We start from the raw sequence: 21,590 nt of genomic DNA on the forward strand, positions 1-21,590 counted from the left end.
TTTTTATTTATTCTATTTTACATGAAATAAGTTCAAAAATCCCCACTTTTATCACAGAGAACCAACTATTTTTCCGGCGCTAGGCAAGGTGAATCAACACGGAGGTGGCAATGGAAGCGGCCGCCTGCCTCCGCGTTTAGATCCACGGGCACCTTGCACTTGGCAGCACGCGCACTCCAGTCCTCGGTGGACAACACTGATTAAAAATTTTCGCCTCTTAGAACCGTGAGTTATTGTTTTTCATTTTTAAATTAAATTGAGCAAGTTTGTTTAAAAATATAGTAATGCATTTTTTAAGGGTGCACTCTCCATCCTTAAACTATTTTTTACTGCACCTTTGAAATTGATACATTACATTTATTTATTCTCCATTAATTGTTAAAAAATTGGTATAAACAAGTACCATTTTTTTATTAATTGTAAACTTTTCAAAATTTGAATTGGCCAAAGAAATTATAAGAAAATAATCCATGAGCATTTCAAAATTTTTAATTGCACCCAATTAGTTGAATTCCCAGGATTAAAAAGAACAGTCTTCCTTAACTGGTGATGAAATTTCATGTTTATTTGAGAATTCATAAATAAACCTCAATGTGCAAGAGTCACTGCATCAAAAATTATAAGCGCCAAGGCTGCCCAGCAGCATATTTTCTTATCTTATGAATTGAATATCATGATTTGCATGGCACTGTGCTGTTTGTTTCTAGTCTTTGAACAGAATAATTAAAAGCCAAATTGCAAAGTCTCTCGCTTTCCGCGGCTACATAATGCATGAGCTTATCTAATGCGTTGAAAGTAATGCACACCAATGGAAGCGCACGAGATTTGCTGGAAATCCTTCACGCCCAGAAAACAAGGGCAGGATGAGAAATCTACTTCATAAAACATGTGAGCGCAATTTTTGTTAAAGTAAAGATAGAAGCCCTCTTAATGTACTTTCAATCGCAAATTATGACCTAGTTTTTTGACTTTTTAATATTTAAATAAATGCGAAATCCTAAGGAGATGCAGTCTTTTTAGGTAAATAAAGTGAAATGGTTCGATTTCTTTTTTAGAACTTAGCATGCGTCAAGAAGTGCATTTGTAAATAATAAACAACAGAAAGAAGCCAAAGGCACTTTCTTGTTCTCACTAATATCAAATTTTAAAAATCGTGACCTCCTTAAAAAAAAGCACACCGAGCGTAATTAATGTGTTTTTGTTTTGACGTGTGTTTTGTTTTTCACCGTCTCAGTTCATTTGATCACTTTGGCAATGGGCTAAAAATGTCTTTAATAAATAGATTATCAAGAAAAATACTTATGCTTTTGGGAGAACACGAAATAAAATCTGTGCCAAATTTATTTTGCCACTTTTTATGATCAACAATTTTCTGCGTAAAAATTTACAAGCCAATAGCAAGTAGTATCAAGACTCACTAAAACACAAGTAACAAGCTAAAAATCAAATTCATCCAGAGATTGCGTATTTTAGCCAAACCTTCAAAACATGCTTGTTAAAAATGCGCTGATTAATACATTTTGTCACCGTCCTCCGAGTTGTCGAAGCAAGAGATTGAGGAGATCAAACTGTGCATCTGCTCGCGAGTGTGTTAATTTCGTAATATCCAAAACACCATTTTTCACCATCGCACGAGGCCGACCGAAACATACAGTCCGAAACATAGTGCACGCATTGGATCAAGTGCAGCAGGTCGCGATAGGAGGAAAATGTTGAGCTGTTGCTGGACCGCGACCTTGGCTCCTCTGCCCAAATCTATGAAACGCATTCAGCGTCACGTAGGCTGAAAAACCCGCTTTTCCCCGCGGTCTACGTGCAGCCGGTGGTGGATCGAGTGGAGCTAAAATTCGCGACGAGTTTTGATTGTTACGTAAAAAACCAAGCTCGAGGCCGCCGCCAGCACCACCGGGGCAATGGGATTACGTGCGTTTGTGCACATGCCGAAAAATACATAATGAGTGCGACGATCTTACTGGGTCAGCCGCCGGCCATTATTTTCTTGCATGGAATTATTTTCCAGACGTTGAGTGAAAGATTTTACGATCGCGCCAGCCTTGATTTGCAACCCCAGTCTGCTTTTACAGTCTGGTGGTAATGAGGGCCAAATTATCCTGCACGCTTCTGAAAGTAACTGGAGAAAAGAGAGGACCCTCTGCCTCTGCACTTTCAAATATTGACTAATTTATGACCACTTGAATTGAGGGTGGATTTAATTTCAAAGAGAATTTAAAAAGTCAATTAGATTATAAAACCTTCAATTGCAATCTTTCATTGTATTATTTCATGACTCTCTGCATGGCAAATTATTATTCGAAATTGTTACAGAAATTTCATATTGGAAAAAAACAAATTGTTGGAGAAAAAACATTGAATCGTTCTAAACAAGGCACGACTATGGCAAAGATTATTTTATTTAAGTTTCCACCGCAGTGGTTCTAATTAATTAATCTTTTTCTGTGCGTGATAAAGTGATCTCAGCCCATATCGGCATTTGACTAGTTTTTCTTCCCTTTATCACTGCGGCGGATGGGGTCTTTATGATCTCGGAAAGTTTTAACAATATTTTTGCTAGTGAAGGTGCCGTTTTATCCAGCAATTAACTTTTTTTTCCTTCAAATTAATTATTTCCAAAAAATTGCACAAAAACTATATGATGTAACAATTTTGGACAGATAAACAGAAATAAATTTTTAACAGATTACACCACTATAAGTTAAAATCTAAAAAGCTTGATTAATCAGCTTCCGTGGAAATAAGTTTTCAATTTCAAAAGGTTTTGTATTGGGCTGATGAGAAGAATAAATTAATAAAAATAATAATGCAGTTTGTTTTGTTTCAAGAGTCTTTTGGACTTGAAATTTTCCACTTCCAGTTATAAGATCAATTGGTTATTTCAGGGGATAAAAGGGCAAAGCTAAAACGATTTCTGCGGGAGTCGAGGGAAAACTAAAATATTTTGCGAACACATTTTTCACAGGCCCGTATAATTTTCATCCATCTTTGTTGTCTGACGTGAGATGAATATTTTATGTTGACGGGCAAGAAGTTATGTAGCATTCTGTCTCTATTTGGCAGCATTTTAAGATTGAATGCCCAAACTAGAAATTCATTGCGGAAACTTTTCTGCTTCTTATGAGAAAGCAACAATTCTCGTTTGCGGGTTTTTATTACCAGCAATAAATTTGGCAAGGCTGCAAATATTTACATTGGCCAACCTTTTCATTGCAACTCAACGCCAAAAGCTGGAAATTTATGAAATCTTATAGCTTTACAAAAAAATTGGAATTATTTGTGCGTGAAATCGACTGAATCTGATGAAATAATGATGTTTAAAGTTTAACTTTTTGTTAACACTGAAATATTTTTTTTTATAAATTTAGGGATATTGTTTTTAGGAATTCAAAATGACTGATACAAAAGGCAGGACAGCATAATCTATATATGTATTTAAACTAATGAAATAAATCATTTTTTAATCTTTCTTTTGAGTGACCCTTCCTGAAAAAATGAAATAAATAGGAAAAAAAAATACGGGAAAAAGACCTGAGATAGTTTGAAATCGATATTATGAAATCGCACTTTTTATTTCATTTGAAGTGAGCGAAATTCCTGTTCATGACCACGTCCGTTACGTAAAAAAATAAGGTTGCGCACATTGCATTCATTCGTCAGATTTAACTCTGGTTGCCGGGCGATGAAAGTGATATTCCAAGAACGTGCCTATTTTTTATGTAATTGGCGCGATCAAATTGGTAGTGTGTGCATTCTCGAAACACGCGTGATCGACAAGTTTTAGGACACTATTTAAATATGTGTCCTTAAAATTTGCGGCCTGCAATTACGCCATTTAGGCTGTGCTTTTAAATTGCTCATTTAAACATCTATGATTACTTTCAACATTCATTAGTCTCATGGACAATATATCACCCTGCCGGGCTTAATTATTCCCAAATTGGATGTGCAACGCATGAATAATCGACACGATTCAATGCCGATTTCAGCATAGGCCCGAAATTGTTGTTCAATATTATTCAAGCGTGTTAATTAACGCCCAACGTGCAGTCTCAACTTTGCTAACAGAAGCAAATTTTTTGACTGCTTGTAAAGCATTTTTATTAGTTTTATTTTAAAATAATTCTAGTGCGCATAGGGTATCATTTTAATACGAAATTTTTTTTACCATCCTCTACCCATTTCCCATTGTGATATTTAGCATTAATGTATGATTGATGAACGGAATTCCCGTCACGGGAATAAACAACAATAATAATTTATGTCAAATTGACAAGGTACCAAGTTTCCTTTAATTAAAGATCGAGATTAAGATCGAGATCAATGCATGAGAAGAATCAATTTTTCAGAAAGTTCTGGCGACTACACTTAATCCCCGGCACCCGGCAGACGAGTAAAGCGAAAGGAAAATAACCAGAGTTTGCAGCACCTGCGAGTCGGAAAGCACAATGCCTTTTGTTGAAGGATAATTTATTCAATCAAGATAGGAGAGTGGGAGACTTTTTGCTGCTTGCATGTGGTAAAAGCTCATATTAAGCGCGGAACTAGAGTCACGCATAAAATATGGGAAATTTGTGGCTCAAAGAAAGATGCATGAAAGCTGTGTTTCTCTTATTGGGATACATGAAATGTTGCCACAATTGAAGAATTAAAATGAAACTTGTATGATAACATATTAAAATCAGAACATTAAAACCTGACTTATTATTCCAAAAGATAATTTCTGTATGATATGTTGATCTATAAGGAATAAATATTTTTGTGAATCTGGATCTGCCCAGTATTTTATTAAATTGAATATAAATAATGTGATGAAACAATTGGACAAATAAACAGCAATATAATATAAAAAAATGGGTTCAATATAGATTATTATATTATTGTAGATTCGTTTTTTAAAAAAATTATTTGAAAGTGATGCGATTTTTTTTAACCAAAATAGGCACTTCTAATTTTTAAAATTAAATTTAATTTAGGTCTAAATAGAAAAATAAACAATTATGTCAATATCTCCTACAGAATAAATTGCCCTCTAATGACAATGCGTCTTTCAGTTAGAAAAAAGTGATGAATAGAGAAAAATAGATATTTTTATCTGGCTGCGCAAATCCCGCTGCTAATCACGTATTATTCCTTTGTTTCAGACAAGAAACTAGTTTTAGTTGCTGCTGGTGAACGTCAAGAGGTGTCAAGATGAGCAACTACGCGACAGAGATCGTGGAAAATTTTCAGAGCTTTCTTGAAGAGACGGCTGGTTTGTTTTTTCCGATTATTTATAGACTGAGAATTGAATCGAGAATTTTCTGCAGATCCAAGGACAAGAGAATGGTTTCTGATCGACAGCCCTGGCATACTTTTCACCATTTTGGCGTCATACCTTTATTTTTGCAATATTGCTGGGCCAAAAATGATGAAAAATAAAAAGCCCTTTCAATTGAAAGAAGTCATGATTGCATACAATGCTTTTCAGGTCATTTTCAGTGCCTACATTGCTTGGGAGGTAAAAATTAAACTTTAATATAATGAATATATTAATTATATATAATTAAAAAATTCATTGAAATTAATGTTCTAAAAAAATGTATGTGCATAAGATAAACAAAAGACAAATTTTCTAAAAGATAACGTTAAAATAATAGAACATAATAAGTTGAAAAAACCTAGCTGTAATTTAAAATTATACCTTCAGGGACTTCAGGGCGGTTGGTTGCACCACTATAGCTTCAAGTGCCAACCCGTGGATTACTCGCAAGACCCCGTCGCCCTCAGGGTGAGTATTTTTCTATCCCATAAACTAAAGAGACAATCAAACATCTAATACGCTATTGTGCATTGTTTCAGATGGCACGGGCGTGTTGGTGTTACTTTTTCTGCAAGATCATAGAGCTCCTTGACACTGTGAGTTGTTTCACTTATCGCGGCTATTAATTTTCTCCACGTGCATTGTTTATTTCTTATTCAACTTGAAAACACAAAATTTGAATGTGCATATAGATTTGAAATCCAATTAAATTAAATTAAATCTATGAACACTAATGGTGACTTCTAAGGCAGTTCATCTAAGCAAGGCTATTAAAACTCTTATTGCATTTTAGTAAAATAATCAACAATAAACCTGCAAAAATTATGCAAAATTTTGTGGATTTATAGTTTAAAGAAAATTGAATTTTTCATACTAGATGATGATTTTGAGACTAGAATATGTGGATTACGCACAACTAATGGTAAATTTATCCATTATATTTTGCATTTATATTTATTTTCAGAGTAATTAATTTCCCAAAATAGTAAATCACTGCTGAGGTCAATTAGTTCTTAATTAGGATTTCTGCTATAGGAAAAATTGTGAGAATTTGATGACGCACAAGCCAAGCAAGCAATGCATTTTTGATAAACAATAAAATGGAAAAGTTTTGCGTTATGAAGTTTTTGTAATTAACGGCCCTTATATTTTTAGATTTTCTTCATACTAAGAAAGAAAGATAGACAGGTGTCATTCCTGCATCTCTACCACCACACTCTAATGCCTCTTTGTGCTTGGGTTGGTACCCGCTACCTTCCAGGTAAAGAATCACCTTCGCAATATGATGCATTATGAAAAAAAATTTATTTTTTGCCGTTTTTTGCCAGGTGGTCACGGTACCTTGCTGGGCGTGATCAACTCTGTGGTGCATATTGTCATGTACTCATACTACCTTCTGGCTGCGTTTGGCCCTGAAGTGCAGAAGTACCTGTGGTGGAAAAAGTACATCACCACCATGCAGCTTGTAAGATAATTTAAAATTAATATAGTTAAGGGGAAAATAACAACTAAATCTAATTCTTTGTTCAGGTGCAATTCTGCATTGTGTTTGTGCACTGCGCCCAGCTACTGGTTTATGAATGCAATTACCCTAAGGCTATCATCATGGCTCTTTGCGCCAATGCAATCATCTTCTTCTACATGTTCGCTAAATTTTTCAAGCAGAACTACATCAAACCTCAAAAGAAAATTATGTAAAAGGTATTCTAGTTTGAAGTTGCCTTAATTATGTATTTGCGAACAATGAAACTTGGATATTAGGCAATGTTTGCGAATAATAATTAATCAAAAGCAATTTTAATTATTGTAATATACCACAGCTCTCAATGGAGGATTCTGTTTGTTTGAATTTCTCTTAAACTATATATACAGTGTATTGTGTTTAATAATGGGTTTTGAAGAGATTTCTGATAATATCTCCATGTTTTGGAAACTGTAACAGATAATTTAATAATAAAAAAATTAAATTTCTAATGTTCAAATTTGAAGATAAATATTCTAATCATTATACTACTATTTTTTGGTCCCAATCATATTATGAGAATTAATAGTTTATAATAAAACAACATATTTCACATTTTAAAGCTCTACTATCTCTTCACTTCATGGCACAGGCGGTTCACGGGTTGGATTAAATTTATTAACCCTTAACATTTAATTTTAACCAACAAATAAGATGTTTTATTCTGCCTTTTTCTCCTCTCCTTGCTGAGATGCAGTTTTCCTATTTTCTTCAGCAAGTTTTGCCGCTTTTGCTGCATTTCTCTTCTTGTAAGCAGACTGGTAGAAGTCGTTGAAAAGGAAGTAGAAAAACATGGCGTTTGGCGTGAGTAGGGCGACCACAAATTTTGGATAGGTGCAGTCTTTCCGCAAAATCAATAGCGAATGAAGGAAAACCAAGCAGAATTGGAACTGAAAATTAATGATAAAAAAAGTAAATTTTTAAATAAACCATAATTGAAGAAATTAAGAACAGAGACGGAATTATTTTGAAATTTTTTTCTTTTGAATAAATGACCCTTTTCCGTCAAGTATTGCAAATTTCCAAGGTTAGCAAGTAAAACTGCGACAGTATGCAGTTTCTCAGTCGCCAAAGACAGGCAGGCAATAATAACACCCATATTTCCAGTCTTGTTCCACAGCCATTTAATAATCAGCATTAAAGCGACAAGCGTTTGACAGTCTCAGTCAGCAGTGGTGGCGGAACAGACGAAGGAGTAATCACCGCTGATCTGCTCTTTGGCGCTTCGGGAGATTTTTGAGCTCACCATCTGCATCCGGGTGATGTGCTTTTTCCACCACAAGTACTTCTGAACATTTGGCCCCAGAGCTGTCAGCAGGTAATACGAGTACATTATGATGTGTACGAACGTGTTAATCAGACCCAAAAACGTGCCGTGGCCGCCTGAAAGAAGCATGAAAATATGAAATTAATAATAATTATCAGTAAAGTAAAAAGCAAAAACATTTAACTCCTATTCAAAATTAAATTAAAACTTAACCATCAAGAACAACAATATAACATAAAAGTATCATCCTTTCGATAAAATAATAATATGCAACCCTCCAATTTGTTGTTTTGAGCGGTAGAATAATGCACAAGAATAAGAAATGTAGTGAATAACAAATTATATGCACCAGGCAGGAATTTCGATCCAATGTATCCGCAGAAAATCATCATTGAATGGTGGTATAAATGCAGGAATGACACTTGATTCTGCTTTTTCCTTAGCACAAAGAAAACCTTAAAAAATTAAAATAAAAACGTTTGATGCCGGTATTTATCAAGATAAAATCTCACTGTGTCAAGCAGTTCAGTGTACTTGGCCATGTAGTAAAGCCAGGTTGCCCGAGCCACTCGCATTGCAGTGGGTGTATTGGAAAAGTCAATTGGTTCACATATCCAACTGTAGCCTTTCCAGACAGACGCTGCCTATGTAAATATTGCCAAACAAAATATTATTTAATCAATTGCCAATACTCGGGTCACATGAATGTTTAGAAATAAAAATTATTTAAAAAATTTTGTATATTAAAAAATTCTCTTTTGAAACAAGAAATAGGCTTTACCTCGTAGAACAGGTAGATGCTGTAAATGACCTGCACTATATTGTATACAAGGAGGGTATTTTTCAAGTCGTATGGTTGTCTGTTCTCCATGAATTTGGGGCCCCAATCCTTTATAAATTTAAGGTAGAGGTAAATTATCATCATGGGGATGAATGGTGTGCCAACGAGAAACCAGTCCTTCGTTCTCTCGTCTGCCAAGAATTCGGAATCGGTCAAAACACGAGCAAACTTAAAATTCAAGGAATCTCACCTGCCCACGTGTACGTGAAGGTATTGTAGCCATCGATCACTTTACCAATAAGGGCCGCCATGCCTAGCTCGTGTGCTTCAACTGCAAAGGGAAATTAGAGTCAGGAGGCAGCAAATTAAGCATTCAAGTGCACACAATATCCTGTCAAATGTACGCAGTCATCGTGACACGTTCGCTTTTTGCTTTTTACTCTTTGTGCAAGTCAAGCGACCGCATAGGAAAACTGCTGCAGTGAACCTTGGTCTGAATTTTTGAGAAAATACATTTTCGGAAAACAAATTGTAACACTTTTTTTCAGATATATCTGTGCAGAAAAATAAAAGATCCCTTATGATTTTACCTGTGAACAAAATAAATGCGACTTATTCCAAGATTTTTTTGTACCTTTGTTGATTTATGAGGAATAAAAATTTTCTGATTATTAAAAATTGAATGGAAAATGAAAATTGATCTTCAAATTAATGCAAAGAAAAACAATGGAATTTAAAATTTTGTACTTTAACTCACAAAATTATTGGCTTTGGGGCATCCGAGCCGTAGCACAGTTCTTAGTCAGAGCGATATTACGCGATATATTGGCCACGATAGGCCCGTCGCTCAGCTTTTATGTGACTGCATGTCGAGCACACAATAATGATGCAGACGCACGGAAAATATCATATGGTGCTCACCAAGAGTCGATTTTCACTCTGTGTGAAGAAACGATTTGTTTGCATGAACCCAGTAGTCATTTTATACACAGGCGACATTCGAATCGAGAGCGACCGTAACATTGAAAATCAATCCAAGGCGTCACTTGATTCAGCGATTTTGTTCACAAATATTGAATAATGCAATTTGTGAAATAGGTGTTATGAAAAACAGAAAACGAACTTACCCCGTGAGGGTTCCGACGCTGAATGAAAATCGATTTACGAGCCGACTGCCTAAAGTATGGGAAAGTGTGGCTCTTAATTGCAAGTCACTGGCCTCGATCACAATTTGGCAGCTGGAAATGGGGCGCGGGAAAACTGTTGCAGGTCCCCGCACAAATTTCTCAGTTGCAATTCAGCCGCCAGTCGATTGGTTTTTCAATTGGATTTGTTTACTCTTGGCATGTAAAATATGTATTTATTTCATGGTGGTCAAATGCAATCTAAAACTCGGTCTCCCCCCTGAGCTCCAGTAGACAAAATTTTTCCAGGCAGGTAAGGTCGGAGGAAAATTTATATTATTAAAATTATATTGAGAACCAATTTTAATTATCAAATAGAATAACATTGTTTATTTAATTTTTAAATTGGCAGTTTCGGGAATGTTGACCCCTCACTTGAATTGAATCCATTATGAGTCTTGATTGAGTGCGGCGATGGCGACAATATGACCGGGAATAAATTATCCCACGAGCACTTCCTCCAAACCCCTATTCGCGCCTTTGAGTGTCTGAGAGTGATTGCGATTCTTTTTGTGTCACGCTAGGACAAGGTGAACACCGGCAGGTATTCACTCGTCCCTTCTGGACCTGCAGGAGCAGTCACGCTGCTGGACGATGGCGCCGCAATTCTTCCAGTCCATCCTCAATGGATACGACACCCTCTTCAACAAGTGGGGTGGTGAGTGATGGATATTTTTCTTCTAAACATCTTGATTTTTTTTTACTTGAAAAGGTAAAAGTTGAAAAAGAATTAGTTGCAAAAAATATCGGCTAAAGTATTCTGTACGCGATGCTTGAGGGTCAAGCAAGTTGCATAATTGGCAGGTGGGCATTGCGCTTGTGCCGTGAGAATTTTTTTCATCAGCGCGTGGGAATGACTGTCAAATTTTGCATAGGCTTGTTGAAGGGGCAGAAAAGTTTAAAAGTATTTAAAAAAAAAAAAAAATACTGCTGCTACATTAAAAAAAGGACCCTCTGAAAAGATGCAAATTTTCAAAATCTTTGAAATATACAAATTCAGAAAGTACGAAGTCAAAATAAATTCTTATAAAAATTGGAGTTAAATTTACGTACAGTTTGTAATTTGGAATAACCAATGAAATTCTTGTTGGCATGAAAATTATCTTTACGAGAAATTGCAAAGCTATCAATTCTATTTTATTTTCTTGAATTTCATACGTCTTTCCAGACCCAAGGACAGCATCCTTGCCGTTGATGTCAAGCCCTTTCCCAACACTGTTCATCCTTTTCTGCTACCTGCGGTTCGTAAACAAGTGGGGACCCAATTTCATGAAAGACAGAAAACCCTTCAATGTGGACAGAATTATCATAGTCTACAATCTGCTCAACGTTCTTGTCAGCGCCTGGCTCTTCTATGAAGTAAAACCTTGCGCCGCTCCTTTTTCCATAATTGCATTAAGAATACGGAAAATAAATCAATTTTACTTTTGCAGGCATGGGACGGCGCCTGGAAAGAGTATAGCTACACCTGCGAACCGGTCGACTGGTCAGTCAACCCAAAAACAAATAGGGTACGATCTTTTTTATTTAATTTAGAAATGCAAGTCATTTTCAAATGCAATATTTTCAGATAATCCGAGCTACATATGTCTACTTCCTAGTGAAAGTGATAGAGTTGGTGGACACGGTATGAATTTGAAGTGGACCAATCAATGAATTAGTGTTTTTTAATTGTATCATTCTCTTAAAACTTGAACAATAGGTCTTCTTTATCATGCGCAAAAAGCTGAACCAAGCGTCATACCTGCATATCTATCACCACACGGGCATGGTGATGCTCTCGTGGGGAGGCGTCAAGTGGCTCCCCGGTAAGAATAAATGACCTTTATATTACATATATCTTGAGGGCATTGGAAAATCCTGAATGAAAATAAAACCCAGTTAAAATTAAAAATGAGAAACTTGTCAGCGCAATGTCCAATATTGTACTTTCTTTTGTGTGTTTCTGACCTCAGGCGGTCACGGTACGTTCCTTGGGTTCATCAACAGCTTTGTACACGTCGTCATGTACTCGTACTATCTGATCACGTCCCTTTACCCTCAGTACAAACAAAATATCTGGTGGAAGAAATACATCACTCAAATGCAAATGGTTCGAATTTTGAAATCTGCAATCAATTAAATAATTAATTATTTAAATTTCAGATCCAATTTGCAATGATCATCATTCACTCAATGCAGCTCTTATTCCGAGATTGCGACTACCCAAAGTTTACAGTGCCGATCGTCGTCTCGCAGAACGCCTACATGTTCCTTCTGTTCTTCAGGTTCTATCTAGACACTTACGTCTACAAGAAGAAGCCTGCGCAGCAGAGCAACGGCACTGCCCACTCGGGGGACATCAAACCCACGACTGGAGGCCCCAAACAATCTTGATCTTAAAAGTCGCGATTAGTTTTAAATTAAACCTTGTATTCTCCAGACGCTCAATAAATAATAACAAAAAAAAAATCAATTTCATTCAAAGACTCATAAAAAACTGTCTATCACGAAATTTTTAAACTTGATATTTTTATTGATTGACTGTGAACATGATTGAATTGAGAGAAGGAAGAAAATAAGAACTTAATGTTTAGATTCCTTGCTTGTATTCGAAAATCATTTCAACCGATGATGGTTAAAATTTCAAATTTCCTACCAAATAAAGGGAAATGGTTAGTAAAATAACTTTACTTTTTTAAGTTAAACCATTTAAAATTGTGGAAATGAGTGAATCGAGCTTTTTCCTCGTTGCAGAAATGGTTTTTTTATTCAAAAATCAAAGAGCCATTTGTTTTTTTAATAAAAATTTTTAATAAAAAACAATAATTTGTGGAACGAGGAAAAGCCCGATTCACTCATTTGTATAATCATCTTCTTAAGTGTCAACTTCTTTAAATTTAAAATTGGTCACAACAAATTTCGATATTTGTGCAAGCAGCATTTTGCCATAAAATTTTAGTCCTACTTTTGTTCATTTTCAGACGGCGAGATTTAGCAGGTTTTATTTTTTTGTCCTTTACCTTTAATGTAACTTTTGAAACAAATTATTAATCATGGTGATTTGAAGTTCAAGTTTTTTAGTTTTGATATAAGCTTTGAATTTAAAATCGGCTTTTCCTCAAGGTTTTGAGTGTTGCTTATTGTTTAAGAAAACAATATCCTTCTCTTCATGTTTTGGCTGCAGCCATAATTCATGATCATTTTGACAGGAATTAGTCCAAAAATAGATAATTAAACTTTTCTTTCGTATTAATTATTTCTTCGTGAAAATTATTTTCAATACAATTTTTACTCAAAACAATTTTAACACGAAATTTGACAATTGAATTAAATTTTTTTTTTTTTAATTAATTTTTGTATAATAATTTTTTTTTCAGAATTGGAACGTGTGCATTTCTTGGCGGTGGTCGAGAGAGGACGAAAAATATTATTTTGTCATTTGGTTTTTCAGTTTAAAGGATATTTATGTGAAAATGCTTAATGCATTGAAATCGTTCATCGCCACTGCATATTTCTTTATTTTGTGCGCGGTCGAAGCTGATACCTGTGGGTGCTGCAACTTGAAATAATTTTTCACAAAAATAGAATTATTAATTTTAAAGAAAAGTATTTTTTTAAATATTGATTTTTGTACGAAGTCTTGTCAAAATGATTTCACAGCTCATGAATTATGGCTGAAGCCCGCCATAATTGATAATATTCATTTTAACATTCTTGCAAGAGTTAATTTCTTGGAATAATGTTCCGTATGAGATATTGTACAAAGATGACTCAATGGCCCAAAAATAAATTGCCCGTACGCTTCAACAGACGCTGCCCAAAACAGATACTTAAAAAGGCTGATATAGCACAAAACGGAACCTCTTGAAGAGACTAATTTCTCAAGCAAACAAGGTGCCTAACTTAACTAGAGGTCAAAGGTTTCGCGATACATCTGAAATAATTAACTGGCAAAAGTTTGAATGCAAAACAAAATTTCTTGCAGACGAAAACAAATTCAAAAATTCAAAACATTTTTTAAGAAATGTCAGCTGGTTTCGTACGGTGAGCTACACAAGAAAATTGGCACACGAGCGTGAATTATTGACTCGTGGACAGTGAGCAGAATAAATTTGCGTGTGGGAAGAGCCTTGGCCGACGAAAAATAATGTATTGGGGAGGAAGCGGCAGCGGCGCGTTTTGGGGAGCTGCAGCAACAACGACGACACCGGCCGCCTCAGGAATAACGCCAAACAATGACAAGCCTCTGTTTAAAAAAGCGGCAGCTCTGATGGCTTTTTCCAGCCCAGCGAACTCGGTGAGTTTCAAAATTACGTTTATCGATGGAAAAACCTTTAAGCGAAAATTTGACGCTGCAGCATTGAAATAACTTGCCTAACTTATTATTTATTATATTGATTATTTTTGTTACAAAATTGCTTTGGCTTCATTAATGCATACATTATATTACAAAAAGAAATTGAAAAATATTTTGTATCGCAGGAGATTTTTTGATGAGGCGACAGGGAGCGGCTTTATGGCAAGTTTGTTAGTTTGTGAGATGCGCCTACTCCAATTGTTAATTTTATTTTGATATTATGTTTATTATTTCTTTTTAATGTGACTTACTTGCAAAAAGATGGATCTTTACATTGCCGCTAGTCAAAAAATATTGAGATAATAATAATACTAAAAGCGCAGAGCTACTCAAAATATGTGCAGCTTGTGGTTAATTTCTAATTAGCACCGTCTACGTCTTCAATTACAAGATTTAGTTGGCATAGTCAAGGTTAAGAGCTTAAGTTGGAAGGGAATTGATTATACTAAATTAAATTGTAAAAACGATTAGCAAATTGGTCCTTATTAACAAAAATGAATTCATTTTTTCGCAAACAAACTGCATGAATTAACATGGAGATTAGGGTACTTACATTGAAAAAAATTATTTCTGAACCGTTTCCGATCATATCAATGTAAATTTAGGAGCTAACTGCTTTATTAGGGCGATTATATTCCTTAAGGTCAACTGAATACCAAAAAACCAGGTACTCGACATATCCTGTAGCGGAGTGCATGTTGAACCAATTTTAGATTTGACTCGACTATCCAGTCACCAGAAGGTATGAGAATTTTTAATCATTTCAATAACAGAACGTTTGAAAAACGAAAAACAAGTAATTATGCTGGAGAGTTTCAGAAAAAATTATTATTATTATTAGTCAGCGAGCAGTGCGTTTATTATTTTTAGTATTATATTTAATATACATTCCTTTATCCTGCACTATCCTAGCTTTTCTTTTAGAAAAAAGCTCTACATCGTTAAGTTCAAGATATTTTTTTATTTTTTCCTTCTGCCTAAATTGCATAATCGTCTATTAAAACGAGAGCTATCATCATTCATTCTATGTTATGATTCAACAGATTTCCTTTTTCCCCCCACTTTTCTTTCAATAAGCACGTTACAAACATATTTTTTTTAAAATAAATTTAAAGAATTGTTATTGTTGTTTATTTGTCCATCACATTGTTAAACTGAAACGTTTCTTATTCCTTTCTTCTGAATAAATAACATTTCTTTTATATGATTTCGGAATAAAACTAAAATGAATTAAAAGTTATATGACAATAAGCTTTTGTTTACCCAAAAAGGCACAGCTCGCAAAAATTTGACGCTGGAATATCTCTTAATTGAAATTCCAACGCAGCGGAGTCTTTCGTCGTTTTGTCGGACGACGTGCGCGCGATGAATTTGCATGGCCTTTCTGACCGTGAATGCGTTGATCTGTCTGCTCATAACACATCCGTGTGTTGGTTTGTCGCCTGCATACAAATTACCTCCTGCGACGGGACACATGACGCATTAAATTATAGCCACCAGAGTTACATCACACACGCGCGCAAACACACTTAACTTCATGATCTGCCAAAGAAACCATAAACTGACGCGATTCCACTTATTTCTATTTTATTTGATTTTTTTTTTTTTTTTGATCAATTGGAAGACCTGTCTGATGTCCAATACTCTTTTATTCAATACATATATCATTATGAAAACTGGACTACTCCAAAATATAGATAAGCGCCCCATTCAATATTACGAGCTGCCGATGTGTTATTAAAAGGAGTGCGCTGTGCGCTGTGCTTTAGCAAGTTGTTTGCTAGCGAAGTGCCATTATTTCTCCATTCACCCCTCTAACCCACATTCTTAACATGTATTTTTAGTGTTTTATATTAATTTTTGTGTATTGACTTGATGTAAGATATTGTGTATTTCAATGTATTTGAATGGAGAATAAATGAATAAATACAATTATTAAAATTAATTAATTAATTTAGTTATTCTCCGTTTAGTTATATTTGAAAGAACAACAACAAGCGTGCATCAAATCAATCATCAAAATTATTTAATTCTTAAAAAAATTCATATTATCCATTTTTCGAGCGATGGAAAAGGATTGCCTTAACGGAAGAGGTATGCACATGCTTATGTAAGACCTTAAACACACAGCCGACTTGATAATTGAGCACCAAGAGGCATACCTTCACAAAGGTACTGAAGAAATAAATCATGCCTGCTCCTTAGAGTCTCATGGATATAATGGTTTACTCCGGGAGAGTTTTGGCGGGGTGCCGTAAAAAATGTAGTTTTTAGAAATTCTTCATTTAAAAATTCATTTGAAAAATGCAACCTGAGCGTATACAATTTTGGCAATCTTTGAGCTAAAGCGTGACCTCCAAATTGCTGAGAGCGTAGCAATGTGTACGAAAAATAAACATAGGCGTTCACCTGCTCACTGGTGTGCGAGTGTATTATTTTGTGCACCTCAGTTCTCGAAGTAAGTAGGTATTTATTTATAAATTAAGCCGAGGGCTTCCAAGGCGAAAGTGGCCGACGGGAAGAAAAGATGCACGGAAATCGCAGTAAATTCCAAGTGTTTGACGTGTAATGCAGGTAATGAACTTTCCATTTAAATTATCTCAGCTGAATTCATTTTTTCATAGAACTAGATTTATGAAGAACGCACAAAAATAAAATATGATATGAATACTTATAAAAACCAAATCTTTAAAAAGTTTAAAAATAGAAGAATGAAGACAGAAAGTTGATGATAATAATAGCATCAAATGAATTTTCCTCCCGCAAAATAGTGAGACCATTTTATAAACTCTGATTTCTTGATAAAATCATTACAGAAAAGCGGTGCACGATTTTCAAATTTCTTCCCACGAGTTGCAATTTTTCTTTAGCAAATCGCAATATGGGAATAATTGATTTTGATCGCGTCGTTTCTCCACTGATTTGCATGTCAATCGTTGTGTCACCTGCTAGACCATCGTTTATAGCCAATGCGACGAACGCAAAAGGCGAAAAGTAGGTCTGGCTGCACAAAAGGTGCATCCACACACAGGTGGGGGAAACGTACCTAACACTTTACTTTACCTCGTACTTGTTGCCATCGCCAGTCAGTCCTCAAACTCACCAGCTGCGGTGCGAATTACATTGGAAGAGAGGACGTACGAGCGAGGGTTTTAATTAAGTGCTCGGACACACTCTGCGTGGCCGCAAAAACCTAAGGTACGAAAATCAGTATTTTTATTTTCATTCCAAAAATATATTCCTTATTATATCAATAATTAATTGCTATATTATATGGCAAATCGATTTTGTAAATTTAAAAAGCTAAAATTGAACTCCACGGTAATTTTTTAAATTTCACTTTCAGCAGATACAAAAATATAAATTGAATTTAAAAGAATTATTTTTGTTAATTCTTCACAAATCAAGTCAAAATTTTGGTAAAAATTTCATTATCACTATCAAATTCAATCAAAGAGATGCAAATAACAGTGCCTATGGTTTGATTAATCAATTTCATACGCAGTCTAAATGAAAAAAAAAATACAAGCGTGACCGCGAATTTTTTTTAATATGTCATCTATTTCCTTAAAATTTGGCTGAACTAGCGGGGACGCAAGCATTTCACTTTTATACTTAATTTTACCTCTCCAAACTTGTACATATTCAAAGTTGTCTAAGGAATCCTGTCAGTATTTGTACGTGCTATACTTAAATTATAATCAATAATTATTTTCTATTATTTGTGATTACGGTGGTAAAATCAAAATAATTCATAACGTACAGGTTTCCATTTCATTTTTCAATTGGTTAATTTTGTGCTCTTTCATAAAATAATTCCAAATGTTTAATCCGCTTTACTGCTTTGCATTTTCAAAGCAGATTTCCAGAGCTCATAAAATTCACGAGAACGAAAAAAATAAACAATTTCAGTTTATGCACAATTTCATGTACTTGAGGTACGCTTTTGCGATTCGAAACGGAGTTGCCTACAAAAGTTGTTGTCTGCAATCTGTGCAGTACTTTCCAGTACTTTCATTAATTAAAATCATGTATGGTAGCCAATGCGTGAAAAAAAATTGATGTGAAATAAGCTTTTGGGAATTCAGTACACCAAAATTTGGTGCAATAAATTAATATGTAATATGCACGAAAACAGATTTGATCGCGATGCGGATGCAATTGTACGTATGTGTATGTTATATTACTTTATATATTATGTAATTTTATAACTCGTTGGAGTTGAAAAGTGAAAAAAGTGCTTTGTCCTACCTCCGCGATTTCGCCTCTCGAGTCTCCTCTGAAGTCCAGAATAGAGTCTTTCCGCCGGTCCATTTTTCTCCAAACTGAAGTCCTCGCCGTCCTCGGTCACTCGTTCTTGATGACTCGCACTAAACTTAAGTTTCTCAAATCTTACGTAAAGACCACTCGCAAACCACTTTTATATATAATATATCAAAATCGCAAATTTATGGTTCAGCCGGCGGCACATCGAGCCACACTCCTTGGATCATAACATAATAATGCGCTGTTCAACCTGTTGTTCCTGTTGTTTACAAGTGCCATCCAACGATCCAACTCGATTGGCCGATCAGTCGATCGAGTCATTTTTTGCTTCTTGTGGCGCGAAATATTTCGCAGGAAAAAGGCGGGATAGTGATTAGTGACCCCCAGAGGAGCGTGCGCTTGCCCTCCATCCCGGAGATTGTGGGTTCGATTCCCACTCCTGGCAGATTTTACTCGGGGAAACCTGAGTGATTTATCATACTGGGTTTGCGAGTGAAGTATTGTTCTTTGCTGAAGTTGGACGGGGGCCGCAGGATTAAGCGTTGAGATGGGTGCACTTAGCGCCCCAGTTGTATGCAAAAGCGTTTAATTACAAAATCCCTTAAGGCGGGATAGTCCTCTGCAGATCAATCACAAACAGATGCAGGCAATTATTGTTTATTGATAAGATTTTTTTTAGAAAGAATTTTCAAACCTGTCTACGTAAACGCCAGTCAGAGTTGGTGAAAAAACTGAAAAAGACTTAAAAATCCAAGCATTCCAGTTCATAATATGAATTTGTACTAATACACTAATATTTAAAATTGCGAAAATTTCAACGAAAAATTTTTCAATGAGGAATGAGAATTTTGATATGAATTTTTTTGCGAAATATTTTTCGTAATTTGTATTTAATTTTTTTATTGTCGTTGTTTATTTGTCCAATTTTCGCATCAAATATTTATTTTTTTGCATCAATTTATTGATGCTAAAAATTTGACATTACATAAATAAAAAATTTATTTCAAAAGTCTCGTTCATGATGTGCAATTAACAAGAAAAGTAGTCAATTCAAATTATGTAATTGAACAAAATTGAATTATTTTTCAGTCAGCAGCCATGGCGGAGCTGATGCACTTGGTGGTCGACAACTACAATGAACTGGTCGAGAATACGAAAGGTTGTTTCAATATTAATAAAAAAAGCAATAATTATTGGAAGAAATTAATTTTTCTTGAGTGTAGATCCGATGGTGGACACGTGGCTACTGATGTCGAGTCCATGGCCCGTTTTCATGATTTTGGCGTGTTACCTTTATTTTGTTCTCTCTTTGGGCCCCAAACTGATGGCAAACCGGAAAGCGTTCCATTTGACAGGGGCGCTCATCGTGTACAACTTTGTTCAAGTCATCTTCAGCATCTTTTTGGCCTATCTGGTAAGTACTAGAAAATTAACTGCAGCGCAGGGTATAAATTAAATTTTGATAAATAAAATAACTTGACTATTATATTGTTGATCTAAATTATATATAATTCAGCCCTTTCAAGAGAGCGCGTTTTCGCATCTAATAAACAACGCCTGCTCAGCGACACGCACCGTCGAGTTCTCCAGAGCGGTAAGATTCTGATCGTAATTTCCATGTGCTATTGCAAATTTGAATAATTCAGCTATCAAGCGGCGCTTGGTGGTATTTCTTTGCCAAAGTGACTGAGTTGCTTGATACGGTGAGATTATTATTCATGGATTTAGATTTAGATGCGTTACAATTTTTTTGGCCGCAGATTTTCTTTGTGCTGAGGAAAAAGCAAAATCAAGTGACATTTCTGCACGTTTACCATCACACTATCACAGTGCTCTTCTCCTGGGGCTATCTCAAGTTTATCCCAGGTAAATATGATACAAAAACCAAGATAATATTTTGTTTATTTAACAATAACTGTATTTAAAAAAATTTTAACTGCGTTGCTAGAATTTTTTTTTGTTACTTTGTTTACTTTTTTCAGCTGCTGAGTTAAGATTTTTTAATTATTTGTTAACGATTTCTTCAGGTGAGCAGGGAATCGTCATTGGGTTCCTCAATTCTCTGGTCCACATTGCAATGTATTCATACTACCTCATTGCTGCCATGGGTCCCAAATATCAAAAGTACCTCTGGTGGAAGCGATACATGACCTGGATTCAACTGGTTCGTTTGATTTTTTCATATGATTGAATTTGAAACATATATAATTATTATATTTATAAATTTAGACTTTTGACATTTTTTTTCTTTACTTCTTTTAGAATTTTTAGCTTTTTAAAATCTCTCACACAGTAATTATAATTATCGTAATTATGTTAGTAAAAAGTCAAAATGATTCAAATTTTTACAGATCCAGTTTTGCCTCATGGTTGCCTATATGCTTGGTCTTTTAGCATACGACTGCAAACTGCCAAAGGCGCTGACACTTTTCTTCGTTGGTAACGCCACCGTGTTCCTCTTCCTCTTCTCAGACTTCTACCGCAAGGCGTACATTAAAAAGAAGCAAATTTAATAAACAGAAGCAATTAAGAGTATTGAGAGATTCACATTCATTTTGAATGGAGAATAAATAACTATGCACATGATATACAATACATTTATTTGAGGTAAAATAAAGCATTATTTAATTACAAAGAAACCCCTCACCTGGGTTTTAGTGGAACACCTGCCATTGTTGGTTGCCCTTCCCAGCTCCCAAGCACGGGATTAAAGAATTATAATAAAAAAAATATTAATATAAATAGCAAATTTGTTTAAGAATAAGAAACATAAACTTACAATCAAAATTATTTACATTATTTATTCATCTTTCGTCAAATAAAACTTTTAAAATATGAAAAAGAGAAGAAAGGGTTTACAACTAGCAGATGCTAAAACGCTCGACATCATCAAAAAAGACCACTTGTAAATCCAGAC

The 21,590-nt window shown here is 35.0% G+C and overlaps 5 protein-coding genes across 11 annotated transcripts in view; 3 read left to right on the plus strand and 2 right to left on the minus strand.

Annotated features, from left to right (window-relative positions):
* Positions 1 to 18,937, minus strand: part of LOC132194872 (zinc finger protein 3-like) — a 46,910-nt gene extending 27,973 nt beyond the window's left edge. The window contains exon 1 of one of the 2 annotated variants that reach the window (XM_059616451.1): positions 18,659 to 18,937. Coding sequence is in view for 1 of the 2 variants with exons in the window: in XM_059616450.1 (XP_059472433.1) it covers positions 17,471 to 17,487 (17 nt within the window). In the remaining variant the exon portion in view is untranslated. Of the gene's footprint in view, positions 1 to 17,470; positions 17,601 to 18,658 lie in introns of those variants that run through there. The other variant, XM_059616450.1, reaches the window with a different exon arrangement.
* On the plus strand, positions 98 to 7,363 carry LOC132194889 (elongation of very long chain fatty acids protein 7-like). Of its 3 annotated transcripts, none has more exons than XM_059616474.1 (9): positions 115 to 225; positions 4,362 to 4,531; positions 5,157 to 5,266; positions 5,322 to 5,512; positions 5,702 to 5,782; positions 5,854 to 5,910; positions 6,470 to 6,575; positions 6,643 to 6,779; positions 6,845 to 7,363. In XM_059616474.1, exons 3-9 carry the CDS (start codon positions 5,206 to 5,208, stop codon positions 7,010 to 7,012), a joined length of 801 nt encoding a protein of 266 aa, XP_059472457.1. In that variant the 5' UTR covers positions 115 to 225; positions 4,362 to 4,531; positions 5,157 to 5,205; the 3' UTR covers positions 7,013 to 7,363. The 3 variants fall into 3 exon arrangements, with proteins under 3 accessions (XP_059472456.1, XP_059472457.1, XP_059472459.1); XM_059616476.1 differs by having other exon boundaries at positions 4,362 to 4,524; XM_059616473.1 differs by lacking the exon at positions 4,362 to 4,531 and having other exon boundaries at positions 98 to 225; positions 6,845 to 7,362.
* Positions 7,361 to 10,075, minus strand: LOC132194886 (elongation of very long chain fatty acids protein AAEL008004-like). Of its 2 annotated transcripts, none has more exons than XM_059616470.1 (7): positions 10,012 to 10,075; positions 9,135 to 9,215; positions 8,885 to 9,075; positions 8,616 to 8,747; positions 8,453 to 8,558; positions 8,083 to 8,219; positions 7,361 to 7,726 (listed from the first exon to the last, which is right to left on the minus strand). In XM_059616470.1, the coding sequence occupies exons 2-7, from the start codon at positions 9,193 to 9,195 to the stop codon at positions 7,496 to 7,498; spliced, it is 858 nt and encodes a 285-aa protein (XP_059472453.1). In that variant the 5' UTR covers positions 9,196 to 9,215; positions 10,012 to 10,075; the 3' UTR covers positions 7,361 to 7,495. The 2 variants fall into 2 exon arrangements, with proteins under 2 accessions (XP_059472453.1, XP_059472454.1); XM_059616471.1 differs by lacking the exon at positions 10,012 to 10,075 and adding an exon at positions 9,642 to 9,687.
* LOC132194885 (elongation of very long chain fatty acids protein AAEL008004-like) lies at positions 7,980 to 12,682 on the plus strand. Of its 2 annotated transcripts, none has more exons than XM_059616468.1 (8): positions 7,980 to 8,154; positions 10,593 to 10,726; positions 11,237 to 11,427; positions 11,502 to 11,579; positions 11,639 to 11,695; positions 11,771 to 11,876; positions 12,024 to 12,160; positions 12,214 to 12,681. In XM_059616468.1, the coding sequence occupies exons 2-8, from the start codon at positions 10,663 to 10,665 to the stop codon at positions 12,442 to 12,444; spliced, it is 864 nt and encodes a 287-aa protein (XP_059472451.1). In that variant the 5' UTR covers positions 7,980 to 8,154; positions 10,593 to 10,662; the 3' UTR covers positions 12,445 to 12,681. The 2 variants fall into 2 exon arrangements, with proteins under 2 accessions (XP_059472451.1, XP_059472452.1); XM_059616469.1 differs by lacking the exon at positions 7,980 to 8,154 and adding an exon at positions 10,191 to 10,321 and having other exon boundaries at positions 12,214 to 12,682.
* LOC132194881 (elongation of very long chain fatty acids protein 7) lies at positions 14,107 to 21,321 on the plus strand. Of its 2 annotated transcripts, none has more exons than XM_059616461.1 (8): positions 14,107 to 14,347; positions 19,763 to 19,832; positions 19,897 to 20,087; positions 20,190 to 20,267; positions 20,320 to 20,376; positions 20,434 to 20,539; positions 20,701 to 20,837; positions 21,025 to 21,321. In XM_059616461.1, exons 1-8 carry the CDS (start codon positions 14,198 to 14,200, stop codon positions 21,184 to 21,186), a joined length of 951 nt encoding a protein of 316 aa, XP_059472444.1. In that variant the 5' UTR covers positions 14,107 to 14,197; the 3' UTR covers positions 21,187 to 21,321. The 2 variants fall into 2 exon arrangements, with proteins under 2 accessions (XP_059472444.1, XP_059472446.1); XM_059616463.1 differs by lacking the exon at positions 14,107 to 14,347 and adding an exon at positions 17,454 to 17,605 and having other exon boundaries at positions 21,025 to 21,320.
* Positions 21,322 to 21,590: the final 269 nt, after the last annotated feature.

Source organism: Neocloeon triangulifer, unplaced genomic scaffold (genome assembly GCF_031216515.1).
Source record: "Neocloeon triangulifer isolate White Clay Creek 2 clone unplaced genomic scaffold, ASM3121651v1 ptg000008l, whole genome shotgun sequence".
Taxonomy (NCBI): Eukaryota; Metazoa; Arthropoda; class Insecta; order Ephemeroptera; family Baetidae; genus Neocloeon; species Neocloeon triangulifer.

Coding starts and splice junctions, on each gene's coding strand:
- LOC132194889 (XM_059616473.1), top strand. CDS start 5,206: ATGAGCAACTACGCGACAGAGATCGTGGAAAATTTTCAGAGCTTTCTT. Junction 5,267..5,321: donor CTTTCTTGAAGAGACGGCTG/GTTTGTTTTTTC, acceptor AATTTTCTGCAG/ATCCAAGGACAAGAGAATGG. Junction 6,780..6,844: donor ACATCACCACCATGCAGCTT/GTAAGATAATTT, acceptor TTCTTTGTTCAG/GTGCAATTCTGCATTGTGTT.
- LOC132194886 (XM_059616470.1), bottom strand. CDS start 9,195: ATGGCGGCCCTTATTGGTAAAGTGATCGATGGCTACAATACCTTCACG. Junction 9,076..9,134: donor CTTCACGTACACGTGGGCAG/GTGAGATTCCTT, acceptor AATTCTTGGCAG/ACGAGAGAACGAAGGACTGG. Junction 7,727..8,082: donor ACATCACCCGGATGCAGATG/GTGAGCTCAAAA, acceptor ATTAATTTTCAG/TTCCAATTCTGCTTGGTTTT.
- LOC132194885 (XM_059616468.1), top strand. CDS start 10,663: ATGGCGCCGCAATTCTTCCAGTCCATCCTCAATGGATACGACACCCTC. Junction 10,727..11,236: donor CCTCTTCAACAAGTGGGGTG/GTGAGTGATGGA, acceptor ACGTCTTTCCAG/ACCCAAGGACAGCATCCTTG. Junction 11,696..11,770: donor TGATAGAGTTGGTGGACACG/GTATGAATTTGA, acceptor CTTGAACAATAG/GTCTTCTTTATCATGCGCAA.
- LOC132194881 (XM_059616461.1), top strand. CDS start 14,198: ATGTATTGGGGAGGAAGCGGCAGCGGCGCGTTTTGGGGAGCTGCAGCA. Junction 20,268..20,319: donor CCGTCGAGTTCTCCAGAGCG/GTAAGATTCTGA, acceptor TGAATAATTCAG/CTATCAAGCGGCGCTTGGTG. Junction 20,838..21,024: donor ACATGACCTGGATTCAACTG/GTTCGTTTGATT, acceptor AAATTTTTACAG/ATCCAGTTTTGCCTCATGGT.